We start from the raw sequence: 26,128 nt of genomic DNA on the forward strand, positions 1-26,128 counted from the left end.
TTGCATTTTTCAAATTCAGTAAATGCTTTTAAATTGCAGAACTGATGCATTTCTTTACCAGATGGATCATTTCTCTTCTTCCCCTATAGACACTACGAGCTGTTGGCAAAACATACATGATATTTTTTGTTCTGGTCATTTTTCTGGGTTCTTTCTATCTGATTAACTTAATTTTGGCTGTGGTTGCCATGGCCTATGAAGAACAAAATCAAGCAACTCTGGTTGAAGCAGAACAGAGGGAGGCAGACTTGCAGCAGATGCTTGAACAGCTGAAGCAGCAGCAAGAAGCAGCTCAGGTATTTTCTAACAAGAGTTTGAATTTTAGTATATGCCATTGCATGTTGTTTGTTCAAACCCAAACCAATAATTCAATTAATGTACAAAAAAAAAAAAACAGCCATTCTTTTACATATCTCACAAGTGCTTTAGTCTGCTTTCTCTCTATCTTTATATTGCTTTTTAAGTGTATAATGTCTAAAATGTTAATGAATTTCTGACCTGAGAACAAAAAGTACTCCACAAATCAGTTTAATAGTTTTTTTTTAATAAATATTTATTCTGTAGAGGTAGTATCTAGTAGCCTGTCATGATGTTTTTCCAAATTCTCAGCTTAGAAGTAATTGCAATACTTTTGGAATACTTGTCAAGCCTGGATTAGAATTTAAAGGATTTTTATCCTTAAATTTCTGAATAATTTTTGCTATCTGTACTACCACCAGTGAATTAAAGACTGGAAGTGGTACCCGTAATTTTTTTCCGAAGAGCATCTTAAGGAAGTTGTTACTTAGAGTAACAGTAAAATTAGTTTACTAAATTGATACAGATTGAAGTATGACTTTATTTTGCTCTTTTGTTTGCAATGGAATTCAATCTAATTGATAAATTTAGTAATTTTCAATTATTTCTCTCATTAACTTTGTGGGTATATACAGTGCATTCATGCACTTCATGACGTGGATGTAAAACAGAACTTAATTTGAATGGCAGCTTTCATAACTGCCCTTTTATTTTAACTCATATTGCAGAATTTCATTAGAAGGTTTTCACAAATCCACATAGTCCTTTGTCACACACCTAGAAGTAATTTGGTATAAAGCTTAGGAACAACGACTACAGCTTTCTTTAAAAAATGGTGTGATTTGTAAATCATCATGTTAAATAATTTCTGTGTCAGGCAATAGCAGCTGCAGCAGAGATGACTGAATACAGCGGTGAAAGTGGGATTGGTGGGCCCTCAGATAGTTCTTCAGAAGCATCCAAGATTAGCTCAAAAAGTGCCAAAGAGAGGAGAAATAGAAGGAAGAAAAGAAGGCAGAAGGAGTTCTCTGGGGAAGAGGATGACATGAAGGATGAAAAGGTTCCAAAATCTGAATCAGATTGCAGTATCAGAAAGAAAGGTTTCCGTTTTTCTTTGGATGGGAACAGACTTGCTTATGGGAAGCCATTCACATCACCCCACCAGGTACTGTGAATAGTGCAGTTATTATTTTGGGGTTTGTGAGGTAACCGTAATATCCACAAACTTCACTGCACCTTTGCAAAGTAATAGAACCAAGAAAAAGTAATGTTGCATTGTTCTAAATCTTGACTTAATGTTATTATTTTCTAGATAGTACCTAAACAAGTTTTTTGATTTCTCTCAGTTTTTTGGTTTAGGATCTGGTGGGTCTTACGATGCACAGCAGCATTGCATTTTCCCTAGTTAACTTGAAATAGGAATCCCTTATTAATTCATAAAAGGAAATTTTAAATGTAATATATCAGTGTAGAAAACCAAGGGTATTGATACTTTCTAACATAATGCATTATCTCTGTGGATCTTTAGAAGTTCTAGAAGTCCTGATATTTCTTTTTAATGCACAGGTGGAAACTACTATGACCTTATGCATGTTCATTCTTTTCTCTCCAGTAATTGTTTAGGTATGTGAATGGGTAAATTTAGAGTATGGCTTGCATCTCTAATGCACATTTCAAATGTACCTAGGGCTCTGTATTAAAAATAACGCTGTCAGATAATTGGGGAACATATTTTATCTTTTTTTTTTTATTTTATTTTATACATAGGTATGCAGTAAATGTATATATACATTTTGTTTATGTTTCCTTTGCAGTCTTTACTGAGTGTTCGTGGTTCCCTATTTTCTCCCAGACGTAGTAGCAGAACAAGTCTCTTCAGTTTTAGAGAATACAGAAGAGATATAGGATCTGAAAATGACTTTGCTGATGATGAGCACAGCACATTTGAGGATGCTGGGAGCAGAAGAGATTCTCTCTTTTTGCCACGCAGACATGGTGAACGGCGCAATAGTGACATTAGTCAGGCCAGTAGATCCTCAAAAAGGCTGGCAGTGTTTCCAGTGAATGGGAAGATGCACAGCACTGTGGATTGCAATGGGGTGGTTTCCTTAGTGGATGGACCACCAAGTCTGTTATTTCCTACTGGGCAGCTTCTGCCAGAGGTGATAATAGATAAACCGACAACCGATGACAATGTAAGAAAGTTTAAAATTGTTCCATGTTTTATGGCCTTTCTTCATTGCACCAGACAATGTTTTAGTGGATTTAAATGCTTTGAAAATTAATGAGAAGTTGTGAATGCTTTTGCATATCTTACTGTAATGGAATGGGTTTAGGGTGATTCAGTCAAAAGTGAGAGGCTGAAGCATGAAAACGAAAGAGGGCAAAATAGCACATTTTTATATACCCACAGAGCAAGGATATGCTTACACCTGCTTAGTGAATCAAATTGGTAATGCTCAATTGCTAAATCTGGTTTAGAACCCAAAATGGGGTGCTCAGCTTTCTAAACATTCTGCAAATTGTTTTGTCGTCTTCATAGTTTTTCTTTCCTTATGGTTTTAGCTTCTTTTAAAAATATATTTCCTAACTGTCTATTGATAATCTGCTAGCTCTACTTTTCCCCTCTGTCCGTATATTTGGTATTGTGCAAATTGAGCATAGTCTTAAAGATGATGTTGACATATTGGAAGCTCTGAAACCCTTTTTTCTCCTGGGTCTGAGAGATGAGCTGAGTTTCCCACTCCCTTGGATCAAGGTGTAGCTTTAAAAAAAATTAATTGATTTCTCCTGTCAGTTTTTCCCTTTCCCCCAGTCTGCTTTAGGAATGGAGCAGAAGGATATGTTGCATACCTTTTCCTAGAAACTTTTATTGAAACAAAAATTTTTACCTGGATCACAGCATCTGAAAGTACATCAGCCAGATTCCTTGCACTTATTATAATCCTCTTGCAGTTCATTATGCTTTCATTTTCATGCATTTATTTAATTTACTGAAAAAAAAACCCTACCTATGCTCATAAATTCAAAACTTCTTTATAACTGAGGTGTGTTCAATGATACAACACAGCTTTCAAATTTTTTAAATAAAATACCTGAAAAAAGTATTCATTTTTTGGGTCAAGCCAGGTTTCTTTCATTTCTTCAGTAGAAATTCATAACATAAATCAGAGATGATAATAATTAAATGTTAATAGTAACTTTTAAATTAGTTTTGAATACTTATGGACGTTAAGACTGTTTTTTGGTTTTTTTTTTTTTTTAAATGAACTCTAGAGAGTAACTGTTACTGCAGAAAACTTCCTAATCTAAATCACTTATTATAAATATCTTGTGAATTGAGCAAGTTCAGCAGTGAAATATTGGTAGAAAAAGCATGGAACTGAGAACTGGGAATTTTTCTAATTCCAGTGCTGCATCAGTCTGGGTTTGTTTCCTCGACTCTGGTCTCCTTCAGTATTTCTTTGTGTCTAATGGGGAACTAATGCTAGTTAACTATAATGTGATTATAATCTGGGAATTAAATATAAAAATCTTTTTATGGTATTTTATAAGTATTAACAGTATTCAGAAATATAACATGAAAACAGCAATTTAGAAAAAATACTAGATTTATATGTATAATAGAAGAAAAATCTGATACAGCAGCACTTAAAGGCTTTATATACTATGAATTCATTGAAACAAAAGTCTTTGACAAGTGTTTTGCAGTATTTCTAATACTGATTTTAATCCCCCCACCCTTTTTTTTTTTTTTATAGAGCACTACTACAGAAATAGAAATAAAAAAGAGGTCTACAAGTTCATATCAGATACCAGTGGAGTTGCTGGAGGACCCCGATTTAAGGGAAAGAGCCATGAGTATAGCTGGCATTATCACAAATACAATGGAAGGTGTGTCATAACTGCAGATTTGCTACCTTAGAACAGTAACTGTACAAATGAAGGCAATCAGGAAACCTAGAAGCAGTAGTTCTTATTCCCTTGTCTTAGGTGTTAGCTTGCAGGCTGAAACACCTTGACCTTTTTGTTTGCTTTTTAGGAAAGATACTACTTTTTGTAGAGAATTTGATATTCTGCAGGATATAAATTCATTAAATGGTGATAAAAACAAACAAAAAAAAACCCTTCAGCAGAAACAGAAGACTGAGGGAAGACCTTATAGCAGTCTTCCAGTACCTGAAAGGGGAATACAAGAAATCTCAGAGGGACATTTTACAAGTGCATGTAGTAACAGGACAAGGGGGAATGACTTTAAGCTGACAGAGATGTGGATTAGATGTTAGGAAAAAATTCTTCACTGTGACGGTGGTAAGGCACTGGAACAGATTGCCCAGGGAACTGGCTGCCCTGTCCCTGGAAGCAGAGGCCAAGCTGGAAGGGGCTTTGAGCAACCTGGTTTTGTGGAAGGTGTACCTGCCCATGGCAGGGGAGTTGGAACTGGGTGAGCTTTAAGGTCCCTTCCAACCCAAACCATTCTAATAATTCTAAGTGTGAACGTTATTGACATAGTCTCAGGATAGCTTGAAGGTATTATATCACAATGCAAATATGGAAGACAAAAAATATATTAGCCGTTATAAATACACAGGCTGAATAAATGAACAGAAGTGCATGTACGTAGTGAAAAAAAGAAATTAAGCAGGCTAAACATGTTCTATTTAAAGAACATATTTATAATAGAATAAGAAACATGTTCTAATTAATATAGATAACATGTATGTGTTTTGTACTAGTTATTCATGTTTAGCAATACAGATATTGGACGAAATACCTTGTGATAAATTTTCTACTATATTGTAAAAATGTGACAGTGAATTAAAAGCCAGGTAATAAGGAGAATAAAATCTGTAGGAAGATTATTTGGAACAGTGAATTACTGGTGAAATTCTTGATAAAGTTTGAATAGCTTTCAAAGACCTAGTTGTGGTGAAATTAACCTTATTTTTTCCTGAAAATAAGCATTTGAACATTTGAAAGGACTATGAAGTTGGAAGTCATACAGAGAAAACTGTCCCTAAATGTAAGCATAAATATTTTAGGGCTTTTTGTAACAACATCGTATGATATTAAAAATAGATAACTCTTATCAATTATTAGCTCAAAGTTCTTGAGGTTTTTCTCTAAGTCTTCTGAAATCCAAGGAAGTTTCTCCAAACATCCTTAATGGGCCCATGGATAAAGATTAAACCCTGAAAAAGCCGATAAACAAACCTCTGTCTTCACTTTCTCCAAATCATTGTTCACTATATTTTTATTATTATTTTTTTTCCTACAGAACTTGAAGAATCCAGACAAAAATGTCCACCTTGCTGGTATAAGTTTGCCCACACTTTCTTAATTTGGAATTGTTGGGAGCCCTGGTTAAAAGTGAAGAATGTAGTTGAATTTATTGTAATGGATCCACTTGTTGACCTAGTTATAACTGTTTGCATAATTTTAAACACGCTGTTTATGGCCATGGAACATTACCCAATGACTGACAATTTCTGTATTGTGCTTAAAATAGGAAATCAGGTAAGTTCCCTAGTGGACACAGCCTCTAGGCTGGGTTTGAGGTGGTTGGTTTATTTGTTTTATAATAGCAATAATATAGATCATGTTATCTGGTATAGTTTTTAACCTATGTTTGTTGTGAAAAATAATTCTGTTGATTGTGATGTAACAAAATAATAAAACAATTCTGTTATTAGAATATATGAAATTCTAGTACATGTTGGGATTGTATTCAGGTTTAAGTCTAGAGTTGTTAATCATAGAATCGTAGAATAGTTAATGTGTCAACATTTAAATTTTAGGCTTATATTTTTAGCCAATATCAACGTAGTTCAGTGTTTTCACCTTAACTAGGAGAGCAGAGAGCATTATCTATGGAAAGTAATCATGTTGCTGTTTAAAATAAATTCAGGATGTGTTTGAGGAGAAAAGACAGGGGACATGAATAGGTGAGGAACAATGGCTGTTGCAGACATCTTGTTTGTCCTGTGATCATGCCTATGTGTTTTATCCAGGAAGTACAACCATTTTTTTCCTGTCATATTTAATATTAATGTAATTTTGAGCCCTGTGAGTGTAAGTGTCCTCAGTGTGGATAAGAATTGGTGTTTACTCCCAGGCAGCTAAAATATCACTGTACTACATGTGTAGTTTCAGCAGTTGATTTTTTGCTTTTTGAACTGTGTAGCACTCTCTTTTAAGAACTGTCAAATGCTCCTGGGTTTTTTGTTTGTTTGTGTTTTGATTTTTTTTTTTTTTTTTTTTTTTTTTAAGTTTTCTCATCTTCCCAGTAAAAGATAACAGTTTATGCAGTTCTGGAGATACTGATGGTCATACATCTACAGTAAACACAACAAATTATATAAGAGGCATTTGCTTTCTGCTTCAGGTGGTGTGAGAGACATTGAGAGGCAGAAAGGAGCTTTAGTTTAAGTATGATCCTTGGCATTATTGGCCTTTTGGTTTTGGGGTTGGTTTGTGGGGTTTTTTTGCAGCTAGAGAGAGAAGATGCACTTTCTGTATCTAAGGTCTCAAGAAAACTCTTAATAGTGCATCACTCTCCAATTCATGATCATCTCATATTTTTTCACACACCTTTATTTTAAAGCAACTTCCATTGTGGCAAAAGCGATTTTTATTATCTTGCAGAGAAAAGTTCTTTAGTTAGATGGGCAGCAAATATGAGGAGCAAACAGGAGGCCAGTTAGGAATATTTTATTCTTCACTAGTCACTAAACATGTCTCAGGTTTAACTTCAGTTAATCGTGTTATGCTATAGCTCATTTTAATGTTGTCACCTTTTCTGTGAGTTTCTGCTTGTGTTTATTTTCTTTACTGACATTCTGCTGTAAGAGGAATTGTTACTTCTTAAGTGTTCTGTATGTGCTGATTCAATTTACTCATACTCATCTATAAAGTAACAATAAACATTCTTCCTTCAGGTTTTTACTGGAATTTTTGCAGCAGAAATGGTTCTCAAGATAATTGCCATGCATCCTTTTTATTATTTCCAAGTTGGCTGGAATATTTTTGATAGTTTTATAGTTACCCTTAGTTTGGTGGAGCTTTTTCTGTCAAATGTGGATGGATTATCCGTTCTGCGATCATTCAGATTGGTAAAGAAATAAGTGATTATAATATATCTGTGTTAATTAATTCATTATATTTTTATTTAAATTGTATTAGTGTAAATAAGACATTTTAGTAATAAGTATTTTTTGCTAAGTGATACAGGATATCTTTGCAAGCATCTTTTAAAAAATTGTGTTATCACTGAGTCGTGTGTGCCGTTTTATGGTTCAGAAGCAACTAAATATTTTTCAAGGGAAAGGGCTGTAATTTTTTTGTAATTGTTTCGACACAGATGGGTAAAACACTGTGAAATGTACAATTTATTAAATGCCTATTGAGAGATATAAACAAAACATTTGTAGTCTTCTGTCTGCTTTGATATCTGGAAATTGCAAGACCAGAAATGTTCTTTTAAAATGTAGAAATTACAAAATTAATATTTTTTAATTTAAAAAGATTGGGGGGGGTGTCTTATTTTTTTTCTTCCTCCGTGGCAAAAAAAAGTATGCTTTATTTTATTACAAAAAAAGTTAAAAATGAGAAATTAACTATGAGACATATTTAACCTGTGATGTCTTTCCATTTTACATTTCCATTTTGCTTTATCTGAAAACAAAAAATATTTAATACCTTTTTTATTTCAGGGGTGATAAAGATTATCAATGATTTTTTTTCCCCCTCATAATTTTAAATGTTTGACCTAGAGCTTGTGTTTGGCTTCTTTTTTTTTTTTTTTTTCTTTTCCAGACTGTGGAAGCAGTATTCTTTTAGAACACCATTTTTTGAGAATTTCTTAATCCTTTATTTTCTGTCAGTAGAATCCTGTTGAGCTTTCTTGTGGTTTTTGCTTTTGTGTTTGGGGTTTTTTTTTATGTGATTTGTTTCTGCACATAAGTGCTCATGTATATGTCATGTTCAGAATTCACTATCTGAACAAATTCAACCAGCTTGCTGTTTCTTTCATGTAGAAAATAGCGATATGCTATACAAAAATGAGCAAAGCCTAAAATGCATAAGGCTTTAGAAGTGTGGATTTTGTGAAACTCCTGTTTCTGTGTAAATTATGGCTGTTGGCATCATGCTGAAGTTTCTTCTTGTCATTGCTGAGAGTCACTAGTTCATAATCTGTTATTTCTATACCGTTTTTGTAACTACTGCAAATAACATCTCTGTCTTTTTGGTTTTCAGTTGCGAGTTTTCAAATTGGCAAAATCTTGGCCAACTCTAAATATGCTGATTAAGATTATTGGCAACTCAGTGGGGGCTCTGGGGAATCTGACCCTGGTGCTGGCCATCATTGTGTTCATTTTCGCTGTGGTTGGGATGCAGCTGTTTGGGAAAAGCTACAACGAATGTGTCTGCAAGATCTCTGAGAACTGTGTGCTTCCGCGCTGGCACATGCATGATTTTTTCCACTCTTTCTTGATTGTATTCCGAGTGCTATGTGGAGAATGGATAGAAACAATGTGGGACTGCATGCGGGTTGCAGACCAAGCCATGTGTCTTACGGTCTTCATGATGGTCATGGTGATTGGAAACCTAGTGGTATGTAGCCAAAATAATTTGAGAATTCATTTAGATAAAGAATGGTAACAGAACCAGTAATGAAGTTTTAAAGCATCATTAAATGTGTTATTTAAATACGTGGTTTAATATTTTTGTTATGAGTATAGGTGCTGAAATAGTTTTCTGTTTGTTAAGTTTTTGATCCTATATAGGATTTTTTTTTTCCACTTTTTCTGTTCTTTCCTGTCAAAATGACTGCTTTAACATTCTTAGGCTGTGAAATGTAAGCCATATTGAGCCTTGCTTACTGCAGAGTCAACTTTTTATACAACTTGAGTCAAGAAACTTGAACTGGAAAGCAGAAGTTCTGCAGAAAAAGGACATTCACATACTTTTTCACTCCTTCAGCTTTTTGCTTCTTGTGTTTTAAATGCTTTTTACAGACACTTTTAGAGCGGTCTGTACTATGTCTTCTTTTCCTCTTTCAGAGGAAAGCATCAGATCTGTACATTAACAGTTTGTACATTATTGTGCATAAATCTGTCTTCTTAAAAGTTTTATGTTCATTAACTCACCAGTATCTGAGGCCTTAATTTCTCTGCCTCTTGCTCTGCTTTTCTCATTGCCTGCTGAGTCTTCCACTATTAGTCTACATCTTTTCTTTAGGCAACTTTCAATAGCAAAAGAGATTTTGAATTAGCCATCCTGACAGCATTCTTTAGGAATAAAATTTCTAGCAAGAATAAGTTATCTTTCAACCAGTCACGTACTACTACCAATAAAACAGCCATTTGCTTCAGGATTTTCTGCAGATCTGTTGTCTTAGAGCTGTTTGGCTGACCAAATAAAACATCCTCCTTGAATAGTTTTCTAAACCAGAAGACAGAACTTTGTGGAATGAAGTATCCATCTCTTATTTGTTTGGTTGGTTTTGGGTGTTTTTTTAATTTTTTTCACAGTATTTACTGTGTTGTGATTTTATACCTTAGCTCTAGGAGAATTTCTTTCATGAGCAGACAATTTCTGCCGTATATTCAGGGCTCTGTTATCCAGTTGTCTTTCTATGTTCCTTACACATAGTTTTATTCTGTTGCCTTCAAAGCTGCATAGAAGAGCTGATGTGAAGGCTTTTAAGAGCTGGCATTCTGCTGCTTTGGCTATCCTAGTACCATTTGAGCTACTGGTAAACTCTGGGCTTATATAACTCATACCTGTTCTGTGTTTTGTCTTGCTGAATGAAGAGGATGACTTGCAGATTAGGAGGCAGGGTGTGCTTCACATTTTTTTTAAGTTATCTACAGCAGAGTATTTGTGTGAGTTTGTTTAAGAAAGCCCTTTTCTGCATATATGAAATAGGTCTTCTGTTGAAGAGTGCTTTCCTGTCCCAGAGAAGTAAACATTTTTGATCTGTTCAGTCAGTACAAAAGAATCATTTATTTCTGACCTTCTACAAACATAGAAGGGCAGGTGTTGTACTTAAACTGCATTTACATTTTATTTACTGCATATTTTCCAGAATCATATACAGCAAAGGAAAACATGAAACCTGAGTTAATAATGGGTGATAGAAGCAGCATGTGGATGAAATTCAGCTGTGTTGTCTTATTTTGTCATTCTTTTTTTTTTGTTTGTTTTGGGTTTTTTTTAGGTATTGAACCTTTTTCTGGCCTTGCTGCTCAGTTCATTTAGTTCGGACAGCCTTTCTCCTACAGAGGACGATAATGAAATGAACAACTTACAGATCGCTGTTGCAAGAATTCAGAAGGGAATAGATTATGTGAAGAAAAAAGCAGGTGAATGTGTCCGAAAGGCATGTTGGGGGAAACAAGCTGCTGTAAATCAAAGAACAGCAACAGATCAATTGCATGAGAGACCTGAGAAAGACCATTGCATTTCCAACTGTACCATCACTGAAATAAGGATAGATACGAATTATCGCAATAATGAGAATGGAATGGCCACTGTTATAGGTGGCAGTGATTATACATCATTCATAAACAACCCAGGCCTTACAGTTACAGTACCAATAGCTGCTGGAGAATCTGATTTTGAACATCTAAATACAGAAGAGTTTAGCAGTGACTCAGATTTGGAGGAAAGCAAGGAGGTAAAATTTAAATATTTTATATGTGGCTTGAATGAAATCTATGAGTTGTGTTCTTTCTTAATATGGTTCTTTCTGCTTAGAAATAGAAAGCAACTGTTATGTGAAATTGTTGGACTGTACTGAGAATACATAACCTGAAATGGGAAAGTGGAGCTGAAGAGCGTAGGAAATCCATGCAGAATTGTATAAACATGGCCGAACCTATTTATAAGAGGGTTTTGAAAAACAAGCTTTTCCAGATTTTTAGTTGGATAGACTAACTAGTATATAGGTAAAGAATAAACAGAGACAAAAGACTTTTTGTTTTTTTTGGTATATCATTATATTTCCATGAAGTAAGGATGAAAGTAAACTGCTATTTAAAAACAATAAGGGAGTATTAATAAATGAAATTAATCCCATTGCATCTGATTTTTAAAGCTCACTGAATTCTGCAGAAATCAGCATCATTTGTGCTGGATAACCTAGCAAGGGTGCTAACTCAAGCTTAATGAGAGCAGTAACAAAAGTTTTTGAATTCTGAAGTCAAATTGATGGGGGAAAGCCAAAGGAGCAATGTCAGTATTGCCAGGTGACTATGTGACGTAAAAATGATGAGGAAAATATAAAATTACTGAATGAAAAAAAGTACTAATTTCTTGCTTGTTTGTGGGAGTTTTGAACCAATCACTTCAAAGTCAGCTGCCTGACCTTAAACTGAGCCAGTTTTAGGAAAGTAGCCACTTGCCAGCAACTGCAGACTGAGGTGGAAAGCAAATTCATGGATTTCAGCAGGATCCTGAGAGACACTTTGAAAATTCAGATTGCTGTGCTGCGGTTCCAGTGCAGACTGTCTGGTATCAACTGCCCTGGCACTTGAAGACCCAAGGACATTAATGGAGTGTCACTGCTTGTGCAAACAGTCATACTCCAGCCTGGATTGCTTTGTTGGGATTATTTTGTTTTCCTTTGTGTGTTGGCTTGGTTTTGTTTTTTTGTTTGATTGCTTTTTGTTTGGGTGTTTTTGGTTTTGTGTTGGTGCTTTATAATTATTTGATCAGTTGTGGACTTCTTGGGTTGTTTTGTTTTGAACTGGCAATGAATTTGCCCATATTATTTCCAAATTTTAGAAAATAAGTTTGTTCTGACAAAGTGTAGTTAAACTTCAGTTTGAAAGGAGTAATAAGGAACTCTGCACTGTTTCTTTAATTGTAGAGTTCAGCATTCAGTACGATTACACTCATTTGTTATTTCAGCAGCTGATTTCCTGACATTTGATCTGTTCCATCTACTTTTTGGAGCTTCTGTTAATCTATATATTATATTGAACTTTGTGTTGTGAAGACCTTAGAGTGCTAAGAAACCTTTAAAAGCAAAGCAAAGAGGAAGCTCTAATGTCTGCTGAGTATTTTATATTTATGAACTAGGTAACAAAATCTATGCTTTCTCACCTCTGATTTTCAAGTTTAAACATAACCATTTGCTTTTAAAAGATACTGTTATCTAGTATTAAATTTAAGCCATCTCAATTTGAAAAAGGCTATGGAATGGCATATTTCAAGACAACCATAGGAGATACGTAATTGAACAACAAAGAAACTATTTCATGTATACTAGTTCATAGTCAGTAAGGGAATTGTGTGTAATTTTGTAGATTATTCCTAGACTTTCCCTTTAAATTGGAGCAGCTAATACAGGAGTTGTTAAATAGCTATATTATTTGATGAGCCTTTGAGAAGACTACCAGAAGACTAATAAAAGATGTATGTGAGGTACTTGTGGAAATGACAGGTTTATTGCTAGGCATGGGTTTTCACTTTTACATTACATCTGTTACAATCCAGAATGCGCCTTGACCTTTTTTTGAAGTCATGCAGTTTAAAAAAGCCAACAAAGCTGGGAAAAATTGCTTACCTGGAAGTTTTCATACTTGACATGGTATGATTGATTTTTTGGGGTTTGTTTTGCATGTAGTTTCTTTCTGGAAGTGTATCCTAGTTGCATATTTAGCAACTAGTTAATTTAAAGGTCTAATTACTACTCCTTAGGGAATGCTTAAAGCTTTAATATACAATGTGGGTTTGGTTTTGGCATTGTGTTGGGTTTTTTGTTTGGTTTGGTTTTTTTAGTTATGTTTTGTATTTGGTTTGATTTTGTTAGTGTGGGGGTTTTTTTGTTGTTTTTTTTTTTTTTTTTACATTCAGGTGCAAGTCCAATATTCATCTGTGACCTTCAGATATTCTGCTGACTTTACTTCTTTCAGTATGTCTTTGAATATGCCTAAAGCACTAATCAGCAACTATAAATGTTATGTTTTGCAAATGTGTGACATGTCTATAAAACACATTTTTAAGTAAGTAGGAATCCATACTTCTGTTTCCAGAACTCAGACATCCTAAAGGGTACTATGTTTTAACTTCGTTGCGTACCATTCTTACTTCTCACAGGAGTAAAACCAAGCTGGATCAGTCAAGAATGCAGATCTGGTGCTTTTTAACCAGGCAGAGCAACGTGTCAGCATGTTTACACAGGTTACCTAAACAAATCATACATATATGATCACTTTTGAGATTGATTGGCCTGCATGCTACTCAGCTACAATATATTTTTCCTCATCCATTGCAATGTAGTGGAAACATGCACAACCACTCTGTAAGCTGAGTCCTATGACTCGCATCACAGCATGGTTGAGGGCAACACCAACATGTTCCTTTCCTTGTTACATCTTTGGTATTTTCTGTGCTACTTCCGTGGCATAACCTGCATGCTTTGTAGGTTTCTGTTAATGTTAACTGAAATATTAAGCCTCAAGACTGTTCCAAATTTAAAAGAAGTTACCAGCCTATAATTTTATGAAAACAGAAAGGTAATCTTCGCTTTACTTTTACTGTTCATCTGTTGAACCATATTTTCAGCTGTCATGTAATTATGAGCATTTTCTGATCATGTTCATTTGACCACTGCCTTTGTAATGTTGCATATATAGAATTACTTGTGTGCTAAAATGTTTATATCTTTTGATATAAATTGTTTAATGTTTGTTCACAATTTCTTTTGTAATTTGCATTCCAGTTTTCTCATATAAGAGAAACTACAATTCAGGATGAAAGATACATTCTTGGGAAAAATCAAACATATCTTCTTTTGTACATACACATAGTTCTTTTGAATATGGATATAATAATTTAGTTGAATTCTACTCGTGACTATTGTTCATGTCTGTAAGATTGAAAGTTAGGGAATCATTGGTATCAGTTTTGCTCTTCATCATCAATAATTGTTTATTTGTGAACCCAATCCATTTGTTTTATTTTTAGAAAGACAGATGTAAAATATGTATGTAGGATTCTATGTAGGTGTCTAAGTAAACCTTGGTGATTTTAAATAATCTAAATAAGGAAGTTCAAGCAAGAAGGAAATATAAAAATAAGGAAAATAGAGAATAAGGTTAAAATTAAAACGATTGTTAAAAAGGTACAGTAAGAAATAGTGTCTTCCCAAACCTCTAAATGCAGGAACTCCAGAACTGTAACACAAACCGTAACTGAGTGAAGCTATGTGTTTTATATTCCTGATGATCTTTTCTGAATAGTTGGGCAGTTCTGCTCCTTGCCAGTTGGGGGTTATTGAGGTATTCTTTTTCGATATACATATTATGTCGTGTGGTTTTGTTGTGGAATCCTGCAATTTTTTCTTTTGCACACATTATATATTGGAAATATTTCAGGTCTCACTTTTGTGTTCATGGGGACTGTAAGCTATTTGGAAGGATGGAATGAAAAAATATCTTTTGGAGGATTTTTCCAAACCATTTTAGAAAAGGCATTTAAGTAGGGGAGAGTAGAAAGAATGTGGTAGTATGCCATTCTACTAGGGCTAGGTATGATAGGTACGGGGAAATGATTCCGATTTGATGGATATTGTTTATGCTCCTGCTTCAAGCTTCTGCTGTCATGAATCTGACAACTACAGAACAGCATGCAAGCTAGTAAACCAGGAGCTTGTAATGATTTGACTGAAAAAAAATTGAACCTCTTTTATTTGTATGTTACATTGCTCTACTGTAACCTTCCTTGCACAGTAAGTTGATGCTTTTTTTTTTTTATATATATGTGTGACATTTTTTTCTAGGTTACATAGAGTAGGTAAGGTAGGTTTTGGGTTTAGTTTGGTGAAAAACACCCTAAGTATTTTCTAAGGACAATATTTTTTTATTGAAGAAGTATTCCTTGCTGAAAATGGATTTGATTAAGCAGGAAAATATTAATTTATGAACTATAAGCACTCTGACACAGGTTTTCTAATGATTTCTGTTACGTTTCTCAGTAGAAATACTTTTGGATCCTCTTTTCTAAGAGGTTCCTGAACATACTCTCCAAAGTTCTGTTATCAACAATCATCTTTCGCAGTTTGCTACAGTTCTTTACCTTCTTCTCCCTCAAAAAAAAAAAAGGCTTGGTCTACAGAGAGTGAGAGAGAGAGAGATATCCTTAGTAAATGAGAAGATGAGAATATGCAGCAGTCTTTGAGATTATTTAGGGTTTTTTGTTTGTTTGTTTCTCTTTTAAATTACATGAGACAATGTTTTGCTTTTATTCCTTGTATTAACAGCTCTATTGCTTGTACCTTTGTTCTTTGCTTTGGAGGCTGGGAAACATACCAGGTTTTTCTTTACTCTTTGGATATCAACATTTGAATGACTTGTAAGTTAAATTTGCAGTAGATTGCATCATGTGAATACTCAGGCCTACTTATTTTTAGCTCTTATTGTGGAGGTTTTCTTAAATTCCTTATCTACAATTTTCTGTAAAGTTTCACTTATTACTTTTAGGATGATGCTCACTAAAAATTTCCTTTTTACTAATTACCTTAAGGAATTGTTAGTGGCTTCAGTGGGACGGTTCGAGGTAGTGACCTTATTCTTTCAAGTAATTGTGCCAGCATACTTTGACTCCTTCAGGAAAAAAAAAAGAAAGATCATGAGCTCCAAATCTGAGCTTGTAACAGCACAGTAGAGATTTGTATTGATAAAAATAGTGTGTTCAAAATTCAAATAGCTTTTCACTGCCAACAGTGAGAAAGAAAAATAGCATTATATTCAGGGAACTTTCTCTTAACAAAAATGTTTTAGTTGCTGATTTGCAAAAGTCAAGTATTAAATGAGATATATAACTTTATGTTCTAAACACATTAATTCTTTTCCATTTCTTTTCCATTTATCATTGTTCATCTTTTAATGTTGTTCATTCATAAAAATCTGTATTCATTTAGTTGAAATCACGTCATCTGCTCAGTATACTAAGTAGCTTATGTTCAGTTTAAATGACCCAAAGTACTTCATATTGGTTTTAATGTTTATTAGCAATATGACAAAAAACTTCTGATGAAAGCAGCATATTAATAAAATAGGGGAGGTATATGGTGCTATCCTCAGGTTAAGTAGAATTAGTGATAGGAAACTGTTTCCTGTAAGTACTGATACTTAAAATTTAATGGTACTAAAATGGAAATTGTTTATATTAAATATGTCTAACTATTCCAGATAATCAGTTTCTAAAGTAGCAGCTAAGTAGGCAATATTACTGAACCCTTTTAAGAAAAGTTAATGTGGAGCACTGGGTTACTTTTTCCTTATTAAATTGTCTCTGTCTTCTTTAACAAACATAGATATTAAACTTTTTTTTTTTTTTTCTGAAATAATTTTGTCCTTTCTCATTTTGGAGTTGAGGTGTAAATATAGCTTGGTTAGATATTCTGTAACTTGTCTGTAACATGTTTGTTAATCATGCAAGTCTAGCTAAACTAATGAAAATGGTGTTAATTCTACAAAACTGAGGCTGTTTCAGAAAGTGTGCTTACATCATTCCTTACAGACATTTAGTTGTGTGAGTTCATTACTGATGTTATATACTTGATAATAACATTGTAAAATGTCAGAGAATGCTGTGACCAAAACTACTTTGATTTAGTTTGGTACGCATACTCAAATTAAATATACAGGACACTGTATTTTCCTTTAAAATCTCCAGACTATGGACTTTTGCAATACACATGCAGATTACAAAATATAAAATAAATTAAGGCTTATTCTTTTATTAGTAATTTTTTTTGTACTATTGTTATGTGTAATTTTAATTATTAAGACAGAACTCATACTTTCTTCTTGCTATTATCAGGTATGTGTACCAAAGTAAAGAGTAGTTTCAGAATGCACAATGTCACACAAATGTGCATTGGCAAAAAAGAATGCAAATGCTAGTTGAAATGTATTTATCAGACTTTTTCCTTAAAAAAAAACCACCCAAACTTATCAGTATGTATGGAAAAAAAAAAAAAAGGTATCCGTGTGGTAGTTGAGGGTGATGTTCAAATTCACATCTGAAACAAGATTCCATATTAATCCTGATTTTACTTCAGGATTTTCCAATCTAGGTCATAAGAATGTTCTTAAAATGAAAACTAAGTAAATTATGTGCATCAGAGGAAACCAAATCTTATCATAAATTCTCAAGTATGCTAGAAATTATGAGCTTGCATCATATTGGTGTTGAAAATGCCAGTGAAAAATAACTGATAATTAATTTCCTTTCTATTGTATTGTGAATATTGGCCACTAAAATAAAGTCAGCCCTTAAAAATCTGCTACATTTTCTTCATTGGACAATTAACCATGACAATTCACAATTTAAAGTGTTTTGATGTCAGGATTTACTGTCTTGAGGTTGAGGAGACTGCACCACTGAAAATAGCTACCAACACACATTATCTTAACGCATACAGTATAACTGATATTGTTTTAAAGTGTAGGAAGAGAAATTATAGTAAGACAATAATAGTAGAAAACAAAATGAGTAGAATATGTATCAGAAAGTCTACTTGGTAGTAGTAAATTTTGAATGACTGTACTATTTTTAAACCAGAAATTCTGAAATTCCATGAAAGATTGCATGAATTGCCTTGCAATCTCTAGATAGAAAGTGGATGATTTATGCACATTTCAACAGCATTGACTGCTACATGTGGATGTTTGTGTGTATTTCTGGTGACAAATATGATGATTATTATGTGCACACAGTGTTGCATGCTTTAAGTTAATTACAATTCTAAAAATGTAAATATTAGTAAAGTATAATTGTTACCAAATTTAATTTTCAGAAGCTAAATTTTTCCAGCTCATCTGAAGGAAGTACAATTAATTTAGCTCTCTTTGGAGAAGAAAAAGCTGAAACTGAACCAGAAAAAGCATCAGAGCTGCAGGCATGCTTTACAGAAGGTATGTTTTACAGAAGGTATGGAAATAAAATCTGGGGTTTGCCACTACGTTTTGGTTTTTTGTAACAAGCATTGGCAGTTCAAGGAAGCTGTTTGCAACAGCAGTCCAGGATCCTGGTTTGCCAAGTGTTATGGTGTGATTAGTTTTGCCTGTTGTAGATAGTTGTACTGAAGACCATTGGACCCTTTGTGTGATAAAAAGTTAAATATATGTGTATGTGATCATTTATAATATTTTAAAATAAACACTCAGCACAATTCTGTAAATGGATTCTCAGCAATTAGTAATCCTGTTGATTTAAGTGATGTTGTCAGTAGTGAAGCTTGCAAGACCAAACCCTACACCAGGTTCACTACACTGTGAAATTTAAGCCAGAATCATGTGATTACCTGTGGTCCCTTCACAGTGCTAGAAAGCAATCCAGTGGATGATTCAGATCTTCGAAAGTTTGACTCAGACAAAAGAGTTACTATCTTGAAATTACACCATTAATGTGAGGAGGGTGTGCATGAGTATAATGTAAAGTAAAAACATAGAATGATATCCTGTGTTTTTATTCAAGTACAGAAGTATTAACAGCATGCTTTTGCATGTTCTTATAAGTTTTGATTTAATTTAGTTCTATATGGCTATATTCTTTAGGGGACTACTGATACTTACTGTATAGGAATGTATTTCCCATTTTTGTGATCTTGCGGGTTTTACTTTACTTTTAAATTATGATTAAAATCATTCAGAACAAAATGTTTCAGGGCTAAATTTCTTATCCTATCCATGCTTTTAGATTTACTGTTACAAAGACACCTTTGACTTAGGCTGTTTGACTCTTGTCATTTAGAATGTTATTTCACTCATCTTTAAAAAAAATGTTTTGGAATGTGGACTCTTGTACTTTTATTTAATCACTTCTTGTGTAATTTCACACTACAGTTCTTCCTTATGTGATGATCAGTCTTTGGGCATAACATTAATTTTCCCATAACACAGACATTTTGAGTAGTTGAAGGTAGGGTAAATCATGCTTTTCATAGTGGTAGCTGTTTTAGCTGAGCTGATCAAATACAGAATAACTTACTTGTAACATATGAATTTAATGACACTCAGAGGAAACTAGAATATTGCCTTTGGGACCCATTAAAATAATTTACACTTCATTATGTTTCTATGTGATTAGTATTTTTTAAAGAAATAAGGAGACTACTATTAGCCAGGGAGATACTGAGGTTCACTGAAAGCTGTGCCCAAAGGCCCCATGATAAAGTAAGAGTTCTCCAAGGTGAGGCAGAATTCTGTGGATGGTTGCTGCAAATCTGTACCACATGGAAAAGCTCTCACCATTTCACAGTTAAATCAGTTCTTTATGTCATGAAAGATGTATCCTTAGTCAGTCCTTGAAGCAGAGGTCATTCCTTTATAATAAAATTAAAGATGTTTATGTCTGTGAGATTTATTTTAAATTAGTGAGAGACAGAAGTACCTTTAAAAGAAGCTGGACTCTTGAACAAGTGTATGTGAAAGTTGCTATGTGTTTATGCTTTTTGTTTCTACTCCCTGACAATACTCATGAATTCTTTGATTTTCTGTATATAAATGAGAAATAATTAATAAAAAATATGTCTATAAATGAAAATTAGCTCAATTAGACAATTAGATGTTTGGGTTGGTTTTGGTTGTTTAGGGGGGTTTTTTCTAAGCTTGATGCAGTGTCAGGGTAGTAGAAAAGTTGTGTACATGCAAGTGTACATGCACATTTTCCTTCATCCAAAGTACCAAATTGAGCAGGTAAGGATGCTTTAATTAGCATGCAGTAATTTGAAGTGTAAAACGAAGTAATTTGAACAGCATGAAACAGGAGCTAGTTAAGAGTGATTTTGCTTTTACAGGATAATGAGAATTCTACCGTATAACAATTTGTCATTGTATTATTAGGCTGTATACGGAAATTTAAATGCTGCAAAGGCAGTATGGAAAGCACAACAGGAAGAATCTGGTGGAACCTTCGTAAAACCTGCTACAAGATAGTAGAACATAACTGGTTTGAAACATTCATTGTCTTCATGATTCTTCTCAGCAGTGGTGCTCTGGTAAGTGGAGCTTGCACCCATAGAAACAGTACCTATAAAATATTTTTTGTCAAAGATAGTGTTATAAAACATCTGTGTTTATTAATGGGGGAAAAAAAGTCTTGAAAGAGATCTTCAGACTAAATTCCCGGAGTATTCTTGGTAGTGCATATAAAATAAGTCATTACAATTCTGCTGTCAAATAGCATTCTTTGTGTGAATTTTTGATTAATGCAAGGTGATACTTGTGTGTGAGGTTACTTATGAAAATGGTTACACTAAAAATCTTGTTGAAGAAATTACAAAAGTCATACAAAATGTGTTTTATGCAATAACTAGAACAAGTACTCTAAAGTTGTCTCAAAAGCAGTACAGATAGTTAATTCATTATGTGTTCAGTTAATTTTTTGCTTTAGTTTTTCTGGGCGGGTGTATAGGAATCCTTGAATTCCTTGGTACTGTTAGTGACATTTAGTCCTTCACACAGCTCCTGAGTATTGGGCTCTGGTTGTTGATTGACCTAGGATTTGGAATATGCTGTCATTATCTCTGCTCTGGCACCTGAAGCACCATGTCCCTTTCTTCTTTGACCTTGGATTTTGCAGGATAGTTTCTCTCACTTTTTTTTTTTTTTCTTCAGTCCTCATACTGCCATAAGGTGTTTTGCCCTGTCTTTAGGTGTTTTAGCAGAGGCACCACCAGCTTCACTGATGGGCCCGGCTACTTCCTGTGGTGGATTCATTGTGGAGCTGGTGCAGGGCAGCCTGTGGCCTCTTCTTACAGCCTTCTGCTACTAAAACCTTGCCATCAACACCAAATACTGGAATTCAGTAAAGATCAGCAGCAACATAATATTTGGTCACTGTAGTTCATGATTCTCTTTTGTTAGTTAATATCGGTTTATTTAATAGCCTGAGTGGGTTTTCAAGGTACTACATTGTAATACTGCTTTGACTATTGCTGAAATTTCTAAAAACATTTTTTGTAACTTCAGTCATTATATTGTAATTCCATTATCAGGCAATGATAACATCTAAAATTCAGAAAGAATCCAATTGTAATCTCTGCTCATTTTAAGGTAAAATGTCTAAAGTTGAAAGTGATTTTACCTTGCTGATTTTAATTCAGTTCTTTTGGCTTAATTTGTAGTTTGCAAAGCCCTAAGAATATCTAATTTACATGTAATCCATTCTTTGCAGGCTTTTGAAGATATATATATTGAACAGCACAAGACTATAAAAACCATGCTGGAATATGCTGATAAAATCTTCACTTACATCTTTATTCTTGAAATGGTGCTAAAATGGGTGGCCTATGGTTTTCAAACCTATTTCACTAATGCTTGGTGCTGGTTGGACTTCCTGATTGTTGATGTAGGTAGTATACTTTCTTTGTAGTGTATTTCTGTCATTTAGGCAGGTCCTTTTAATGTAACTCCGATCTGATACATATATATACCAAGAGAATATAAGTAGGGTTTAAAAGAACAGAAAATCACATACCAGTGAATAAGATTCCAGTGTCACAATTATTCAGTGAACAGCTAAATCTGCCTTTGTATTTATGTATGCTATCATTGACTCTGTTCTGAGTTTTACTGCCTTGGGTCCCAGTCATTGTGTCCGTGTCTGTCATACAGTTAGAAGTCATACCTGTCAGTCGTGTCTGACTGAGTATATACCACTGTGAAGCATGTTGTCATCTGCAGGCAGCATAAATTACTAGTTATTCATATCTCTGGTTTTATGTGAACTATTCGAAGTGCAAATTAGTAGAAGCAAATGTTGCTGACTCATACTGTATCATGACTATAACATAATGCATCTTCAGTAGAGCACTGTTTAGCACTGTAACATGTCCTGTACAATGGGATTATGTTTTCAGTACATTTCAGGCTTTGGCTGAGTTGAACAGCATGATCTTTTACTAAGATGCTTTTTATTCAAATCACCATTCATTTTGCACAGGCATGATAAACATTTTTCTAACTAGCACTCTGTCTATGATAAAAATTCCAGAGATTAAGGTCCTGCTTTGTTTAAACAGGACTGAAATTAACTTCTTTTTTTATTTTGTTCTTGCTAGGAGCTCAGGGTCCTTATGAACTTTTTTCCTGATACCCAGATCATAAGTTTCTTCCTCAAGGCATTACTTTTGTGTTGTGAGTCTATTAAAAAAAAGAAAATAATCTTTTATTTTGTTTTGTTTCTTCTAGGTCTCCTTGGTTAGCTTAGTAGCTCACGCTCTTGGTTTGTCAGATCTCAGTGCTATTAAATCCCTCCGAACATTGAGAGCTTTGAGACCTCTAAGAGCTTTGTCACGCTTTGAAGGCATGAGGGTAAGAAAAAAGAGTGTGTAAAACATAAAACTATATCTAATTATAAAATCTTGGAGGAACACTGAACTGCATGTCTGTTTTCAAGGCCAGTGGTAACATGTTTGGTTGTATTACATGTGCTGTTGGTCTTCTATTTGCATTACTTCAATGTACTTTAATGTTCTACGTTAAATCTTTTGCTGTATTTGAAAAAAACTTTTTACTGGTCTAACTATTGTTTTTTAAATATTTTTCTCTGTTTATTTACTAGGTGGTTGTGAATGCTCTTACTGGAGCAATCCCATCCATTATGAATGTACTTTTGGTTTGTCTTACATTCTGGCTAATTTTCAGCATCATGGGAGTAAATTTGTTTGCTGGAAAGTTCTATCACTGTGTAAACACCACAACTGGTGTGACGTTCCCACCAGAGCAAGTCAGTAATAAAAGTGCGTGTGAAGATCTTATGCTCACTGCTGAGGATGTTCGGTGGAAAAATGTGAAAGTAAACTTTGATAATGTTGGAGCTGGTTATCTTTCTCTGCTTCAAGTAGTAAGTGTGTAAATTTTTATAAATTAAATTTCCAGGTTTGAGTTTTGTAGCAGCAGCATTTCATTCCAGAATTTTCAGTGTTACCTTAAAACGTGTGAATGAATATGGGATTTGCTTTTATAATTGTGTTCTGTGAACCAAAGTAAGATTTCTTAGAGTAAAAATCTGATGCATTCTTGTCCTGGGTTCAGCAGTAGCAGTCATTTTTTTCCCTCCTTGGTGGCTGGTGCAACACTGTGTTTTTGATTTTTGGCCTGGGAACAGTGCTGATAACGCCAATGGTTTTAGTTGCTGCTCAAATGTTTGGTCTGGCCAAGGACTTTCTGAGCCTCATGCTCTGCCAGGGAGGAGGGGAAGCTGGGAGGAAGCAGAGACAGGACACCTGACCCAAACTAGCCAAAGAGGTATTCCATACCACAGCACGTCATGCCCAGGATGTAACGGGGAGTTACTCGGAAGGGCTGGGGACTGCAGGGTTGGACGAGGTATCGGTCGGTGTTCGGTTGGGTGGGGTGGGGCGAGTTATTGGTTGGCTGGTGGTGAGGTGTTGTATTCTTTCCTCTTGTTATTTCCTTTATCATTACTATTATTGGTGGTAGCAGTAGTGATTTGTGTTATACCTTAGTTACTAAACTGTTCTTATCTCAACCCATGGGAGTTGCATTCTTTTCCATTCTCCTCTCCGTCCCTCCGGGAGTAGGCGGAGGGCAAGAAGGGGGGGAGTGAGCGAGCGACTGTGTGATTTATGGATGACTTTTGTTTAAACCATGACAATTCTGGAAGAAGAATATCTGATATGTACCAGGTGGATATAAAGTTCCTTGGCACCTAACCACTAGTACCTTTGCAAGTTCTACAGAAATACAGTATCTAATAAAAAAAAAAAAAAAATCTAGGATTAATTTTCTTTTGTTTGATCTGTTAAGGCATGTTGACTTAGATTTTTACTACAGAAGTCAAATAGGTATATTCTAGGTCTCATCTGATCTTCAGACAACAGGAGAACCAACTAATAATTTAGAAAAAGTTTTTGAATTTATTTTTTCCTTTCTTTTCTTTCCCCTTTTGTTATCCTTACTAGTCCCACTCCAGTCATTGTGTACTGATGTCAAGTGGGTTTATTGGAGATAGCTTCTAGCTTGTTTTTAAACTCTAGATGAGCAGTTGCAGAATTTACTAGCGATAGATTTCCAAGCACAGGTCTTCTTTAGAGACAGCATCTGTAAATTGGAACCAACAGGACAGAAACATGTATTTCTAATTGGGTTTTTTTGACAAGCTTCTTCTTTGAAAATATTTGTGTTCAAATACAATCCAAGTGTGTAACACAGGCTGGAACATACTTGACTGGTGACCAGCTCTGTGGAAAGGGACCTGGGGGTCCTGGCGAACAGCAAGCTCAATATGAGTGAAGAGTGTGCTGCTATGGCAAAGAAAGCCGACAGGATACTGGGTTACATTAAAGGCATAACCAGCAGAGCTAAAGATGTCATTGTCCCACTTTACTCCGCACTCATCAGGCCACACCTGGAATCCTGTCTTCAGTTTTTGGTCCCCAGTATACAAAACATATGTGGACAGGCTGGAGAAGGGCCATGAAAAATATGAGGGGGCTGGAGTGCCTCTGCTGTGAAGAAAGCCTGAGAGAGTTGGGTTTGTTCAGCTTGGGGAAGAGAAAGTTTCAGGGGGACATTATTGTGGCCGTTCAATATATTAAGAGGGCTTATAAGAAAGAAAAATTTTCCCAAGGCCTGTAGTGCTAGGAAAGGGAAAACAGTTTTATGTTGAAAGAGGGGGTAGACTTAGATTTGATTTGATTTAAGGAAGAATATTTTTTTAAATGATAAGGTGGTGAGACACTGAAACAAGTTACCCAGAGAAGTTTTGAATGCCTCATCGTTAGAAGTGTGTGATGCAGTGAAAAATGTCCCTGCTCATGGCAGATAATCTGCAAAGGTTCCTCCCAAGGCAAACTATTCTATGACTGTATTATTTTCTTAAGATCTATTGGGAGTACTTATCTTCTGGAGTTTCTTTCAGGACTATTTGCATATTCTGTCTGAAAAATGCCAACCTATTGTGTCTGATTTTTTAAGCTCTCCTCTTTTGGTAGTCAGAACGTTAGAGCTGGGAGCCTTGTTATAAGTTGCAGTCTCTGTTGTGCTCAGATATTGATTGCAACTCATCCACACCAAGTTTATATGAATTTGCATGAAGACTAGGATTTATTCAGTATTTAAGAATTAAGAAGACATAGTCCACAGCGAATTGCTTAATGTGAATACTTCACTCATGGCTTAACAGATTTTTAATACTCCTCTTTATTTATGTGGATGTAAATACATTGCAGAAGACAGAGTTTTATAGAATGTTTAAAAATTAGAGGTTTAATAGAAAATATTAACAAACTTTGTTTTTAGGCAACGTTTAAAGGATGGATGGAGATCATGTATGCTGCGGTTGATTCTAGAGAAGTGAGTGCAATATAAACTTTACAGAGTGAAAACAAATATAAGATTGGTGTAATGAATGTAACTGAATGGCAGTAGAAATAAAGTAAAATATAGAGGAAAAAATCTAAAAGCTTGATAAATTTTCTATGTAAGTCTATGCACTATAGTTAATATGCATATACTTTAAAAGGTAAAAAAAGTAGTAGATTTACACAAAGTATTATTAATTTAATAAGTCATATATGTCTTCCAATTAATGTCACTGAGATCGTACAGATTGGGAAACAAGTTTTTCCTGTGTCTCCAAAAATAACCCAAATCATCAAGTGACATCACCTACAACAGCTAATCCAAAATTGCAGACTGGAGATCTCAAAAAGTAAAATGGCTGAATTTTGCATGTTTTTCTTTCAGTGCTGCTATTGTTTGCATCTCTCCTCTAGCCAGCTCCTGATTTGTGTAGATTCCTTAGGGGCTGAACTGCTTTCAGATTTGCACACTTCTGTCATATT

General features: G+C 34.6%; 1 protein-coding gene across 3 annotated transcripts in view; it reads left to right on the top strand.

Annotated features, from left to right (window-relative positions):
• Positions 1 to 26,128, top strand: part of LOC136009967 (sodium channel protein type 2 subunit alpha-like) — a 72,059-nt gene that overhangs the window by 38,268 nt on the left and 7,663 nt on the right. For all 3 annotated transcript variants that reach the window (XM_065670508.1, XM_065670506.1, XM_065670507.1), the window contains 14 exons: positions 90 to 296; positions 1,175 to 1,462; positions 2,112 to 2,492; positions 4,059 to 4,191; positions 5,576 to 5,814; positions 7,236 to 7,409; positions 8,554 to 8,910; positions 10,520 to 10,978; positions 18,113 to 18,230; positions 20,160 to 20,314; positions 21,493 to 21,666; positions 22,509 to 22,631; positions 22,882 to 23,163; positions 25,584 to 25,637. In XM_065670508.1, coding sequence (XP_065526580.1) covers positions 90 to 296; positions 1,175 to 1,462; positions 2,112 to 2,492; positions 4,059 to 4,191; positions 5,576 to 5,814; positions 7,236 to 7,409; positions 8,554 to 8,910; positions 10,520 to 10,978; positions 18,113 to 18,230; positions 20,160 to 20,314; positions 21,493 to 21,666; positions 22,509 to 22,631; positions 22,882 to 23,163; positions 25,584 to 25,637 — 3,144 coding nt within the window. The remainder of the gene's footprint in view (positions 1 to 89; positions 297 to 1,174; positions 1,463 to 2,111; positions 2,493 to 4,058; positions 4,192 to 5,575; positions 5,815 to 7,235; positions 7,410 to 8,553; positions 8,911 to 10,519; positions 10,979 to 18,112; positions 18,231 to 20,159; positions 20,315 to 21,492; positions 21,667 to 22,508; positions 22,632 to 22,881; positions 23,164 to 25,583; positions 25,638 to 26,128) is intronic.

The sequence above is a fragment of the Lathamus discolor genome, chromosome 3, assembly GCF_037157495.1.
Source record: "Lathamus discolor isolate bLatDis1 chromosome 3, bLatDis1.hap1, whole genome shotgun sequence".
Taxonomy (NCBI): Eukaryota; Metazoa; Chordata; class Aves; order Psittaciformes; family Psittacidae; genus Lathamus; species Lathamus discolor.